Source organism: Perissodus microlepis, chromosome 3 (genome assembly GCF_051167445.1).
Source record: "Perissodus microlepis isolate ML-2025 ecotype Zambia chromosome 3, ASM5116744v1, whole genome shotgun sequence".
In the NCBI taxonomy this organism is placed as follows: domain Eukaryota; kingdom Metazoa; phylum Chordata; class Actinopteri; order Cichliformes; family Cichlidae; genus Perissodus; species Perissodus microlepis.
The window spans coordinates 4,155,441-4,170,461 of record NC_140463.1 but is presented as its reverse complement, the minus strand read 5'-3'; the positions used below and the strand labels follow the sequence as shown (position 1 = coordinate 4,170,461).

The window sequence follows — 15,021 nt, the reverse complement described above, 5'->3', positions numbered from 1 at the left end:
TATTATACTTTTCATTAGTCTCCAGTTTTATGATTATAAGGCTAAAAATCAACATGAATTTGGTTCTAATCAAAGAAGCTCCTTTAATGTCTGTCATTAAAATCCTCACACAGACTTAAAAAGGCGACATTAATGTTAAAATAAATGAATGAAACTTCAGCTGAGAGCTTAATGGAGTCATCATAAGCAGTTCATAGCAGTCACAGCTCTTTATTATTCAGCTTTTCATGAATTAAAGTCATGACGTGTCAAAGTTTGTGTGAGAAGCTACTTTATGGACAGCTGTAGAACACTTCTTTATTATTTCTTCATAAATCAAACACACAAGTTTGTCTGTAGATGATTTAAAGTGTGTCATTGTGCAGTTAAAGCTGTTTGTTTGACGCCTTGACCTCCTGTGAAACCAGCTATGAATGAAAAAAAAAGTTTCACTTTGGTACAAAATCAACATGTTAACATGAAACCCAGAGAGACTGCAGAACATCTGGAACATCTGCACTTTGACCCAAACTGCTATACTGAGAATATTGTCTACATATTACAGACATGAAGCAAACCTTTATTTTTATTTCTTACATGTTCATGGATGGATGGACGTGTTGCTTCAATGTCCCACATCTTCTATTTAAATATGAACCGTGAACTACACATAATCATCTGTAAATGGTTTGAGGCACACTGAGGCCACCTACAGGGCAGGTGGGGAACAGCAGTGATCTGAAATCATGTGAAATGTTAATGAGTGAGAAGTTAGAAAAAAACGCACTTAATATAGCTCTAAGTGATAAAAGTTGATCTAAAACAAAAGATAAATCAATTGAGTCTTTGTAGAGTTCATCTGGTGCTCACATGAATCATGTGATGAAAACTTTATTTCACTGAATGTTTTGTCAAAGCTCATTTCAACATGTTGAAGTCATGAATGAAAGTGCAGACTGAGAGTGGATCACATGATGTTTAAGGTGTGTCATGAGCAGTGTTGGTCAAGGTACTTGAAAAAAAGTAATCAATAACTAATTACTGATTACTTCTCCAAAAAAGTAATCCCGTTACATTACTGATTACTTATTTTCAAAAGTAATTAATTACTTAGTTACTTAGTTACTTTTTAAAATGACAATTTACAACCTGAATAGGTGATAAAGCAATAGATCCTTCTGTTAGGATGCCTGGGTCGTTGACCCAGGGTTTTTGAGTTTATTATATTATTTATAATTTCTAGTCTTTGGTTTCTTTGAGTTCTGTTTTATGGTTTATGTCTCTGTCTTCTCTAGTTGCTCTGTCTCCCCTGTCAGCTGTATTAGTTCCTCGGGTGAGGGGGGCTAGGGCCCAGTTTGTCTCTGCTCCAGTTTCCAGGCCAACTGAGGCTCCGCTAGTCTCTGCACCCGTGCCTATTCCGCGTGTGGGAGCGGCTACTGCCCAGCAGGCCCCTGCACCGGTTTCTGTCCTCGCTGGAGGCTCAGGTGAGCCCGTCCAGCAGTTTTCCGTAGGCTCGGAAGGCATAGCTCAGCTTAGTGCTCATCCACCACCTCACCCACCATTACTACCATCGTTACAACAGTCAATACAATTTAAACTTCTATCCATAGCTCGAACATTAGCTCACCTATCAGTTCAGCCACCTGTCTCCGCTGGAGGGTCCGAGGGGCCCGTTCAGCCACCTGTCTCCGCTGGAGGGTCCGAGGGGCCCGTTCAGCCGTCTGTTCCCGCTGGAGGGTCCGAGGAACTGCTTCAGCCGTCTGTTCCCGCTGGAGGGTCCGAGGAGCCCGTCCAGCCTCCTGCCTCCGCTGGAGGGTCCAAGGGGCCGCTTCAGCCATCTGTTCCCGCTGGAGGGTCCGAGGAGCCCGTCCAGCAACCACCTGCGGCTCCCTCGCCTGGTCCCGCCTCCGGGTCGTCAGCTGCGCCTGGTCCCGCCTCTGGGTCTTCAGCTGCGCCTGGTCCAGCCTCCGGGTCTTCAGCTGCGCCTGGTCCTGCCTCGCTCCGTCTAGCTTTGTTTGCACCTGAGGTCCCCATGCTGTCTGGTCCTGCACGTCCTGCTCGTCCCGTCCGGCCTGCACGTCCTGCTCGTCCCGTCCGGCCTGCTCATCCTGCACGTCCTGTTTGGCCGCTTTCCAGGCCGATGACTGGACGTCATTGCCGTCATGGACGGCCCCCTGAACTACGTCGCCGCCGGTGCCTCCCGCCCGGCCGGCCTCCTGACCTGCTCGGTCGCCGCCGGTGCCTCCCGCCCGGCCGGCCTCCTGATCTGCTCCGTTGCCGCCGGTGCCTCCCGCCTGCCCGGCCCCCTGAACTGTTTTCTGGGCTCTTGGGCCGTCAGCCTCCGGGCCGCCCCCCTGAACTGCCCGGGTTTGGACTATCGTGCCGTCAGCCTCTGGGCCGGCCCCCTGACCTTTGTGTGAACTGTTTTTCCTGGCCGCCTGCGCCTGTTGTGAGCCTGTGTTTTGTTATGTTGCTTTCCGGGCTCCGGTGTTTGCACTTTTTTTTTTTTTTTTTTTTGTTTCTGGCTCCTTGTTTGGTTTGTTTCAGTTCTGATTTGCCCCAGCTGTGTTTCCCTCCTGTTACCCATTCCCTGATTGCTCCCTCTGTGTATTTAAGCCTTGTGTTTCTTTGTGTCTGGGTCGCGATCTACCGTTTACCTAGCTGTGTGTTCTGTCAGTCCTCCGGTTTAAGTTTATTTTGATTTTTTTCCAGTTATGTTATATTTGAGTTTAACATTAAAGCTGTTTTGAGTTCACGTTTGTCTCCGGAGTCTGCACCTTGGGTCCTATTCCTGTCTGCACACAGCCGTCACATAACACCTTCAGCCCAATTCTACTTTTTCTGCATAATCCATCATACAAAATGTAATCAAATGGAAAAGTCTCTTTTTAAACTTGTTTTATCAGTTTTAATCTTTTAACTTCATGCATCAAGCAAAAATGTAATTATATGCAACATTTTCTGACTGGAAGAAATTTGTTTAACATTTAAACTTATTTTCTGCATATCCCAGCACATAAAATAAAATATTTTTTGTGTTTACACTCACTCTTTCAAATAGATGCAAATAAAACACAGCAGAAATTAAATAAAGTCAAAGACTAGTGGTCCTGTTGCTCTATTTTCACCTGTAAAGCAGGAGTGGGGTAGGCGGAGGTTTGCCCTGGTGCAGTTGTGCCGGAACGGTGAGTGGAAGAATCCACGAGTTTCTCTGTGAATTTCTGTGGTACGGAAATACGTGGTAGCGCACTCTGTGCTTGCTTGGAAGTTTAGGGGTTTTTTTGCTGTAAAAAGAAGTTTTCTTCCCACGCACAACGGACACTAATGTTCTTGTCACTTTTTATGGAATCAAACTCAAAATAAGGTCAGTACTTCCACGCTTTAAACGCTGCACGCTCATACGCTCTCCCGCACTCGATATATTATCCATTGTTGATCTGCACACAGCTGTTGTCACGAACGTCGCACTTGCTTACGTCACTGTCATGAGACATTCTTGCAAAAAAATCACAGTTTCAGTAACGCAGCGTTCCTACTGTCTCATCATTCTTATGTTTCAATGCATAAAATTGACTGGTGCCGCCTTATTGTTGCAAGAATTCCAAGGTTGCTGCTTGGGCTGCTGGACGAAATGTTCATGCAGTAGTAAGAGCCAAACATCAGGATAAGTGCGTCGCTGAAGATAGTGATACAGCCATTCACAGTGGTCTGGTCCACAGATAACATGAAGTGCTCGGCTGCCAAAGTAGAGTTTCCTGTTGTGTACATGAACAAGAGACAAGGGGACAAAAAAAAGTCCACACATGACTCAAACAACTAACTGCAATGTTACAACTGATGTATATCAATTACACACACTGGCATGCAGTTTGGGCCCCCCGGTCAACTGCAAGGTGTCCAAACTTTTGCTGTGGGTCCTTTCCTTTTCTGTTTTTTAAAAAATTAAAAATATGAAAATGATTTTATTTAAAATTCAATGTAATCTATAACTTTAAGCCATTTGGAGATTATTTCATCTTCCACTTGCTTAACTGTTCACATTACCTGAAATTTTGACCATGGGTGCCCAAACATTTACATTAAAGCACCACAACTGCGACAGGTGTAATCTTTTGACATCGTTAAATGCAGCACAATACTCACCATTACACCTTACTAAATAAATTTGAGAACTCACACCACTAATCTGCAGAGGAAGAAAAAAAAACCTTATGAATCATGGAACCTGCCAAAATCCAAATACATGTATGCAATGTACGTTTATATGTAGTCAAATAATTCGCTTCAGCTGCTTTAGCCTAGCCTACCCTACTTCCGTTCCACAAAATAAAAGGAAATACTTGGCTTATCCTTTACATGTCCATTATATTTTACAGGGCAATGCTAGCACAGTGGGCTACTTCTATTTCATTTCATCGCGCAGCTCATCTTGGCGTGCACGAGCTCTCTACAGGCATGCAGGTGTGTTGCTAGAGTGGAACAGGTCGCCTATTAGCTCTTAAGTTGCATACTTAATTTCACATTAAGACAAATGCATCAGTGGCAGCTGTCATCGTGGGCCCCCTAACGGGTATTTGCGGTGTAGAAACTATCCGCGTAGCAACTGCTGTGTTTACTCGGTCACAGAAAGCTGGCAGCTAACAAGTTAGCGAACAACTACTCTGCTAGCCAGTAAGATAGCGGCTGGTCTAACTACACCTTATACTGACAGATGACGTGCTATGCCTTCATAGCTAGGGATTCCATGCCTTTTACTGTCTCAGTAAACTACGTGCCATAGTGGTCAAGCAATGCAAAGTGAATTCTACTAAGCTGAGTTTGATATACTTGCCTTGCAGCACTGCGTGGATGATCTTTCACCAACAAATCTCTTCCAAGGTGCTTTCCACAGCCATACTCGTGACCTTGTGGTGGTTAGTTCAAATTCGTTGGCCGATGTTTAGCGATGACGGTAAACATCGGCAACATCCAATAACATGTCACATTGTTTTCATGACCACGCCGTCACCCCAGGTGCAGAGGCCTATTTCTGTTCAGGAATATTGTGAATAATTTGATATTTATATGAATTGCAATTCCTACCTCTACATTTATTTTTTTTAAATATTTAATAAGCACAACGTGCAATGTTTTATATGTTTTTTTAGTTTTTATTCCTATTAATTATATTTTCACTTTTTACCTCTGATTTATTGAAACAGAACTAGATGACATAAAATTTTCAGCAAAATTATAATTCAAATACTCCTTTAATTATTAATTGTTCTCATTAATTTTTAGATCATTTTATATATTTTTCCATAGTATTACATTTGAGAATTTACATTTGTGAAATTATGATACATTTGTGAATGTATTTTTACAATCTAAATATGCATATGTACAAAAAAATATTTAAAAAACAAGTAAATTGTGTTTTATTACATTTACAGTGATGTTATGTTATTTTACATTTGACATGTAAAATCACAGTCTATTTATGTAAATTTAATGATATTCTAGAAAAACAGTACAAAACTGTAAAATACACAGTAAAATACTTTTATATTACTCTTATATTACTACCAATAAAGAGCTGGCTCCCATTGTTCACTTCAATGAGCCAGCTCTGAGAGCCATTTCGTTCGTGACTGACACATCACTGCGAGACGGCCGCTGGTCCGAGTGTCAGGTGAGAAGTTATGACCTGCAGTCTATCTGGGTCAGATATAAACCAGGTTTAGCTGTAGTTTATTTTCAGTTGAGTTGCCAACCGTCCCGTAAAAAACGGAATCGTCATGTAATCAGAGAAAATATTAATATTACTCCCCCCCCTTGCTACTTCAATCATGAAACTGATCAATTTTCTCTCTTATTTGTTTATCGCCCGCTTTGTGCCAGAAAGAGGAGATCAGCGGATAAACAACAGAAGCACGTTTAAGCTTGATAAGTTGTTGTTAGAAAGTATTTAATATTACTTTCTAGTATCAGCTGGTGTTTGCTGGAGCCACAGCCGTAAAGCTGTCGGTCATGATATCAGTTTGGATATCTGGTGAGAGGGAAACATGAAGATGAAGCCAGGAGATATCCTTACTGAATCATCAGAGCTGAACATAGGTTTACCTTTTAGGTGACATGGATGAGTTGAAGGGATGTTATGAACTGTTTCTGAGAGACAAATAACACCAGCAGAAGTCAGAAGTAGCTGACAGCTGGTTTTTAATATTCAGTAATGATCATGTCTCACCTCGTGTCTTCTCTGTCTTAATTTCAGGTTTCCACTATGTTTTTTAGATAGTTCAGGACGTTAACTCGATCAAGCAGTCTTTGGGTTTCAGCTAAGTACTGTTTAGAATACCAGAGTAGGGAGGATTGTGTAGTTTTAAGTTTATTAGACTGATACATATATACCAACAAGACAGTGTGCATCACTGTCACAACAGTGTTTGTTTTCATTCAAAGGCTTTATGGTTTTTCCTATAATGGTGGGTGGGTTTTTCCTAGTCAAAATGCCTGGGCCGATTTTTTTGCCCCAGTCCAGCCCCGCCCCCCATCCTGTACTAACAGTAATAAATGGTGCAGCCATTGAAATGGTGGACAGTTAAAAGTATTTGGGGGCTGTTCTTGATAAGACTCTGTCCTTTGAGTCACATCTTGCTGCTACTGTGAAAAAGGTTCAACAACGAATGTACTTTGTAAGGAGATTGAGAAGTTTTAACGTTTCAACTAAAATCATGACCCTTTTTTTTTTATAAAAGTTTTATTGAATCTGTTTTATGTTCTATATCATTGCTTGGTATGGTAATATGTATTTAACTAATAAGACCAGACTTAGTAATCTGGTTAAAGTGGCCGATCAGATTTCAGGGAGGTCTCAGGTCCAGCTTGTTGACTTTTATAACAGTTAGGTGCTGAGGAAGGCGACCTCTGTCATGTTCTGCTCAGACCATCCTCTCTCTAATGATTTTCCGCTGCTTCCCTCAGGTTATCGGTATAAAGTGCCTGCAGTGAACCAGAACCAAATTCAACGAAAACAAGCCATGATTAAACGAGCAGTTATGTAAATATGCACAAGTCCGCTAAACAAACAAGGCGAACCAGAAATTCTCCAGACTTCATGTAACCGGCTAAAGATAGGCTGGTTATCTTCCAGAGCTATCACCAATTCTAAACACCAAGTTTCACCACACTCTGACCAAAATTCACTGAATGAGCCGCAAAAGAAAACCACAAAAACACACAGTGGCGCAAATGCACTAACACAGAAACTGGCTTACCGTACAGATTTTCACAGGTAGCCAGTAGCCACGTGATTATCAGCAGTTACCACGCCTACCTAGCCACATCAGAGCCGTTTTCCGTCAACAACCTCCATTTTAGACCCACCTATAGACAAGTGACTGGACAGACGTCACATGCAGTAAATTTGGGCCCACGTGGGTTGTGGCCTTGGAACGTCTGATTGGTTGAAGTAACGTGAACATGGCATCATTACTGTGACTCTATTGGCTCAAACAATTAAAAAGAGGTGTCAATCATGCAAATTGACCAAAAGAAACCAAAGTTACAGCCCCTCAGAGTTTAAAGGGCCAAAGGCCAATTAAGCGCTCCATGCGCAGAAAAGGCCCATTACCATGTAAGTGTGTGGTTAATTCTTCAAAAATGTATTTTTAAAAAAAGCATTTTTAGGCATGTTAATAAAATTAATTAATTTCTGCTTTTAAATACCTAAAAAAAATCAACTGGCATGGTGTCCAATTGTGTGCCAAAATTGGACATTTTTGTACAATGTCTGGATATTCGTGTATTGACAGCGCTGTAATTTTTCACTGTTTCACTTTGAAAACATAAATCTTTGCACAGATGATGTTTATATGTTGGTTACTGGATTTCTGTAATGAAATGTGAACTGAGGCATATTTTTAAAAGGGTTATATGCTAAAAAATTATTTTAAAAAATAGGCAAGGATAGAATCTACTTACTTTTTCTGTGTTCCAGTCTCAGTAACTTTGACACAATAATATCTGCTTCAATATTTACACCTCTGATGAAATCTCACAAGTGTTAGCTTTATTTTGATACCAAGATTGTAAGCACAGAGTTTGTAATTGCAGAGAAATAATCAATTAAATATGGGCATTGCATTTTCGAGCAGGAAGCTCAGAAACCCCTTCGGGGCTAAAGAGGTTAAGGTGATATTGTGCAAAGGAGGTAACACCTCAAATCTGTTGAAACACCTGGCGACGCATAGCGTTTTTTTCGAAGCCGAGAAATGCACCGTATTTGATAGCTTGCTGCAAGACCTCACACCGAGCACATCTACTGCTGCTGTGGTAAATCTCTATTAGAGAGTTAGCGCGGATCGCCCCGTGCGTGAGGCTGGATTGTACTTATCATTTTACAGAAAAAAAGAGACTGCTAAAAATAAAAACATGAGAGGTTTTTGGACAAAGTTTGTGTTCTCCATTCTTTGAGCACCGGTTCGAGCACCGGTTCGAGCACCGTTTAAGCACTGGCACCATTTCAAAAGTACCGATTTGGCACCGGCATCGGATAAAACCTAAACGATACCCATCCCTACCGATGGGCTCATGTTACTGAAATATTAAAACCACAGTCTTAAAAACCTTATATAAAAATATGTTTGTGAAATTTTCTGTTGATTGTTTGAAATAAAAAAGTAAGATAAGACCCCAGACAAACATTTTTGGGAGGTGCAGCCATTAGGGGTGGGGTGTGGGGGGTATTTTCAATCCATAGCCATAACTAACTGACTATATATATCATGTTTAACCTGAGTAGCAAAAGACCGCAGGGGGTTGAAAACGATACGCCAGGAGTTAGCTGTGCTCGCCGGCTCTATCGAGCCTTAAACTCCCGGTCAGCTGTCCCGCTGGTGGATAACAGAGCTCTCACACCCCCGTTCTCTGTTGCCTGTTGGGGCAGGGGGGCTGGGAGGAGGCGTTGGCCATCCAATTGGGGTCTGGAATGTGGGGCCTCCCTGCTGCTGTGGAGTCGGGGCGGTCTGCTTCTCTCCACCCCAGGGAAAAGGGTAACACAACCTGGCTCTGGGTGCAGTTTCCCCCTCCAGGGGCAAGGGTACCTAGACCTGGGGTATAGAGTACGCTTGGGGAGTGTGATTGTGTGTACAGTGTCTATTTATGTCTGTCTCCACGTTGGGTGAGTGCTGAGTAATTGCATATGAGAGCATGAGGGTGGGAATGGATGTTTGTATCTGTGTGTGCCTGTTTGTTTGTGTCTATATGTCAGGTTGGGTATCAGACGCCACCTCTCTAGGGACATCTCAGGCCCTCCATGGTATGGAGGCCTATCTCCCCCCACCACTCCCTCTGCCGGTGGCAGACGCCCTCAGACATCGGTGCATTGGTGGTTCTTTGTGTCCGGGGATCGGCGTCCAGGTACACACCGGTTCATTCCTGGTGGCTGCTTGTTGGGGCCTGGAGCCTGGGGCTCGCTCGGGCTCCTTCGGGGTGTGGGGTGCCCTCGGCCTTTCGGCCTGGGGCTCGGTCAGTCTGGCACAGCTGGCTGCCGGTGGAGCTCATGGGCACGTCACTGCAATCCCCCCTGGCTTCTGCTCCGCGGCCGCGGAGCGACCCCTCATCTGGGGCTCTCTTCAGCTCTTTCCGGGATAGTGGCGCAGCTGCCCCTCTGTTGGTCTTCCTTGGTCTCCTTTGCTCTTGGGGCCTCTGGATGTCTGGAGCCTTGATCTCCTCCATACCTGCTTCATGTCCAGGAGGACGGGGCTGTGGCCCCCCCACACCCTCTAGCAAATCATTACATGAAAGAACCTTTTAAATACAAGCGCGCTCAGGCTCCCAGGTTTACACACTCACAGACACAAACTACACCCTTTTTCGCTCCTACCTCAAAGCACACTGTGCGCTGTCGATCTTATGTGCTGCACAATAATATTTAATATTTAGTATTTACTGTTATATTCACATAGATCATCGCGATGATGTTGTTTATTATATTGCTCTCTTTTTCTTTGCTTGTTTTCTCTTTTTTCTTTCTCAACAGGTGATCCAGGTGATTGATATATGTATTTTTTGTCTGTTTGTTTTGTTGGTATTTGTTTTTTTTCCCTTCATGACCGTCCCTCTTCCCTGCTCTTTTTCTTTCCCTCTTTCTTTCTCCCTTTTCTTTTCCCCTGTCAAGTCTGTCCCGTGTTCAGCAAATGAAAATAAAATAAACAATAAAAGCCAAAAAACCCCCAAAAAGGATAACAGAGCTCTCCGAAAACGTGGAAGCACTTTTTCAAATATGTGATATTTTGATAAATTAAGTAGATATTTGAGCATTACACAGATACATTGTCGCCTGAAAATATCTTAAAAGGTTATTTTGTGACCCAGAAAGGGTAATCTGGGGAAAAGGAGGATCACGGTTGTCCGAGCCTGTACGTACTTGTGTGTACTTGTAAACGCGGCAATGGCTGAGGAGCGCAGTTAAAAAACCTTTAAATATTACTTTTTCTGGGTCACAAAATAAACTTTTAAGATATTTTCAGGCAAGAATGTAGCTGTGTAAAGTTCAAATATCTGCTCGATTTATCAAGACATCACATATTTGCAAAAATGCTACGACGTTTTCGGATACGTCTATTTTTTTTTAAAGCTTTGTGGCAGCTTTTGAACATCTGTGGCATCTATTAATGTCAAATCTAGTCTTTCTTTAACAACATAAGCAAACTGCTTCTATATTTAACCACTTTTCTGTTTAATGACATTTTAAATAATAATAATAACAATAGTATTTGTTTTGTTAAAAAATGTGTTTAAAAACAAGTTTTGTTGTGAAAGCTATAATCCAGATTAGTGGCCTGTTAAATGGTTAAAGTCTAGGTTCGCTTTATAGTTGAGAATAAAGTAATATAGCTTGTCCTTCTAAAGAATTAAGTTAAATTCCACAGTTGAATTATAAGAAACATTATGTTACATATAAACCCATTTATTAGATCTGTTCATTTTGCTTATTAGAAACTTTATATATTGGAAGTTAACTTTTAACAAGCATGTAATGATTATATTTAAATTAGATGGTCTTTTTTTTAAACACATATCTCTTTAGGCCTAAACTGACAGTGCCAATACCACACATTCAGACACAGTAGATGGTGTTTTTAATACTATATGTGTTAGTCTAATTTGGTTGTATGGGGTCTGTCATGGTCCTGGGTCATGTGACCCAGTATTCTGAGTTTCTTGGTGTTTTTGTTATTCTTTTTAGTCTAGTTTCATTTCAGTTTATCTAGTTACATTCAGCCATGTTTCATGTCCAGGTTTTCTTTGTTTGTTAAGTTCAAGTCATGTCTGTGTCTCCTTATGTTTCCTGTTTTATTTTGAAAGAGCTTTGTGTTTTGTGTTTATTGTATTTAGTTTCACGTGTCCTGTCATTATGTTAATTGTTGTCAGCTGTTTTCCCCATGTGATTCTACTTCCCTTGATCATTCCTTATGCGTATTTAGTCTGTGTGTTTCCACTCAGTCAGTGTCAGAGTGTCTGTTAACCTCATCACAGTTTTCCTCTTTGTTTCACTGTGTTTCCTAGTTTACTCAGTGTTCATAGTTTTGTCATAGTTCTTTCACTGAGTGTCACAGCCTTCTGTTAACACAGTGTTCATAGTCTCCTTAGTTTCCCTAGTTTCATGTTTTTCTTCTGTAATCAGCCACAATAAAGGCTCGCTTTATTTTTGAAACTACGTTTTGTCTCCACCGTGTCTGCATCTGGGTCTACCTCATTCTTCACACCGGCGCACCCTGCCGTGACAGGGTCTAAATTGACCTCCTGTGTTGTAAGTTATTATGATTGCACAGCCATTGCAGATCAAATCAGCTTCTAAAAAAATTTGGTTTTTTTTACTGTCTTTGAGGCTCGGAACCAGCACTCCTGCTGTTGGACAGAAAGACATCAACTCAGTGGTAAGTATTTTGGTTTTCCAATATATTAGCAATTGTCAGTAACATTTATATTAATTAAGCTGAACTTTAATCATACTTTAGATCAGCCTGTTTTACTTGTTTTATTTGTGCTTTGGTTCAGGGAAGTTGTTTCTTTTCCTGTCTTCTGTTATTAGACTTGAGATATGGCTGCACTATGCTGTTGCTGTTGACTCCAGTTAATTCTACAAGACACGCTGTGTAAGTAAGCAAACAACAACAGTTTGGTCTGCATTTCTTGAAAGATCACACCCCCAAACTTAGTTTAGAGGGTCTACACTGTATATAGTTAAGTCTGCAAGTTTTCTAACAGCAAAATTTGTTTTGTGCCCAAATCATTTTGCACATCATTAGAAAAGTTATTGGCCATGTTTGCATAGCCCTTTTTAAAATGATGCTTTCATGACATTATTGTGTGTTGGGTGGGGTTGGGTGGGGGTCAGGGCTATCCAGACTGACAATTGGGACATTGAATGTCACCTCTCCGGTGGGGAGGGAGCCTGAGATTGTCTAAATTGGAGTCCTGTCCAGTATGTTGGCTGTTATACTTTTTTACATTTGAAAATAAAAGTTCGGCGTATTTGAACATCATTACAAAAGGTGTTGTTAATTATTGTTAATCATATTCAGGTTACCACAAATTATTTTTTCATTTAGTTGAACTTGAAATGTTTGTCAGTAGGTAAACAATTAGTATTGTACAGTCAGAAATATCAAGTTATTCCTAATACTTGCAATAAATAAGTTGTCCTAACGGTCATCTTAAGTAAGCTTTACTTTTTTGAGGCAACGAGTTTGCATATTCGTTTTGAGTTCTGGAAACTAAATAGGTTTTTACTCCGCACTCAAAGTGAATAAGTTGCCTTAACTTAGTCATCTTAAGTAAACTTTACTCAATTTTTTTGAGGCAATGAGTTTGCATAGCTTTTTTTGATTTCTGTGAACTAATTAGATTTTACAGTGCAACAGGAAGTGGCTTACTTATTGCAAAGAATGCCTTTTTGTTCTGCTTTGTGTGTCTGCCATTTGCAAGGTGGACTGACACCAGCACATTTATAACAGGCACGAGTGATTGGTGACATGTACATCTGCGCACGGAGGAGCATGAAAAGAGAACTTCACACCAGACCTGTGCTGAAACTTTTTTGTTAAGGTGCTCAAAAGGTAACATCAGCAGCTTGTTTGCTGGCAGTCAAATGTCAGCTCACAGAGCACAAGTGTAAAAGAGACGGCAGGTTTTGGAGTGTATAGTGGATGTGGTAAAAGTACTTGGGAAGAGGGGACTCAGCTATAGGCATGTGGAGATCGAAGCTGGGTGATAACACAACTGATCAAGGTAACTTTCTAGAACTGATTGTGTTATTAGGAAAGTATGACATGTGCCTTGGAGAACATTTGAATGACTGCATTGAGAAAAAGCAGGAAGTTGCATCAGTCTAGTAGATCAAGAGGAGGGTCTCTCATCACCCTACTTTCCAAAACAACTTTCAACTCAGTGATTGATCCACTTGGCCATCTCATTCAAGAGAGCATGGCCAGTGTTGTCCAGAAAGCTGGGATGTTCTCTGTTCAGCTAGACACAACCCAAGACATCACAGGTTATGATCAGTGTTTAGTAATCATCAGGTATGTTACTGAGGCTGCACAGGAGATGCTTGTCTCCATAGTGGGGTGCGAAGCATCCACAAGGTAGTAGTTTGTAAATTTGCTTTCTTGAGTTTTAGAGTGTCTGAATCTGGACAAGGCCATGTGCATTGGGAATGAAACAGATGGTACTTCAAATATGCAGGGCCAGTACAAAGGCTTTTCAGCACTTATGACTGCCCAGTCTCCAGCTCATGTGCATGTGTGGTTCTATGCACACATACATAATCTTGTGCTAGCTGACACAACTCAAATTGTCACTGAAAGTGGATCACTATTTAATTTACTTAATGACATAGCTGTGTTCATCAAAGACTCCTATCATAGGGCTAATCTGTGGGAGAAACAAACTCAAGAAGAGATAAGACACAGACGCCTCAGTCCAGTAGGTGAGACACAGTAGTGGGCCAAGCATGATGCCCTCCAAAAAATCTTTGGACATTTTGGCAAACCGGATGTCCTCTTTGCTGATGTAGTGCTCACGCTGGAAGCCATTGTGAAGAGGGGAAAAGAAAAGCCAGCTGTTCAAGGGGGCACAACACAGACATGGAAGTGGAGGCTGCACTACCTGAAAAGACGGCCAAGAAGAAAATTAGATGACTGAAGATGAGTTGCAAATCAATGCTGAGAAATCATATGAGGTGAAAGTGCACAACACCATCCTGGTGGTATTGTGCAATCTACAGACGATTTGTCACACATGGCCTTATTCTTGTGGATTTGGCATGGTTGGACCCCAGGAGGTTTAGCCAGGTAAGAACAGTTTCTCTTTCTAGTAATGCACTTCAAAACCTCAGCACATGTCTCCTCAAATTTGACAGCAGGTCTATAGTAAACAACCTTCAGTCAGAACTGAAAAGTTTTGCTGGACAGTGGGAAAGGCTTAAGACATCACATGTAGATGACTACAGGACCAGAACAGCAAAGGACGGGTCGGAAGAAGGGGACGAAGAAAGTGAAGTTGTGACCAAAAGCTGTGATTCTTTCAAAAATTGCCCACTGTGCTGCTATAACATACTCGAGCGGTTCACCATGCTGTCTGATGCCTATTGTGTCCTTGGGCTGGCATACAAGTATCTGCTGACCATCTCCCTCACTCAGGTTGCCTGTGAAAGAAAAAGCTCAACGCTCTGCTGAGAAAGCTGCTTTTGTAACGCGGTGAAGTGAAATAAAAATGATCAAAACATTCCTAATTATGTATCAGTTAAGATTAAATTCAACTTTATTGTAATTGGCTAAAGTAAAGTAAATAGGTTTAGTATTTAACTTCACGTCAAACAAGTCAAGTGCTCAGAAAATGCTTAGAATTTGTCCATCTTAATAAATTAAATATGAGATTGGGGTATTACGTATTTCTAAACATGTTTTCTTACAGCCTTAATCTGTCATTGTTTCGTTTCAAATGCTGTCAGTCATTTTTGGAAGCCTGAAGTGTTCATGTTCAAAAAGTACTATATAG

General features: G+C 41.5%; 1 protein-coding gene across 1 annotated transcript; it reads left to right on the top strand.

The window, feature by feature from the left end:
• Positions 1-969: 969 nt before the first annotated feature.
• On the top strand, positions 970-6,969 carry LOC146389494 (uncharacterized). The gene is made up of 4 exons (XM_084914658.1): positions 970-988; positions 1,296-1,463; positions 1,590-2,515; positions 6,943-6,969. The coding sequence occupies exons 1-4, from the start codon at positions 970-972 to the stop codon at positions 6,967-6,969; spliced, it is 1,140 nt and encodes a 379-aa protein (XP_084770784.1).
• Positions 6,970-15,021: the final 8,052 nt, after the last annotated feature.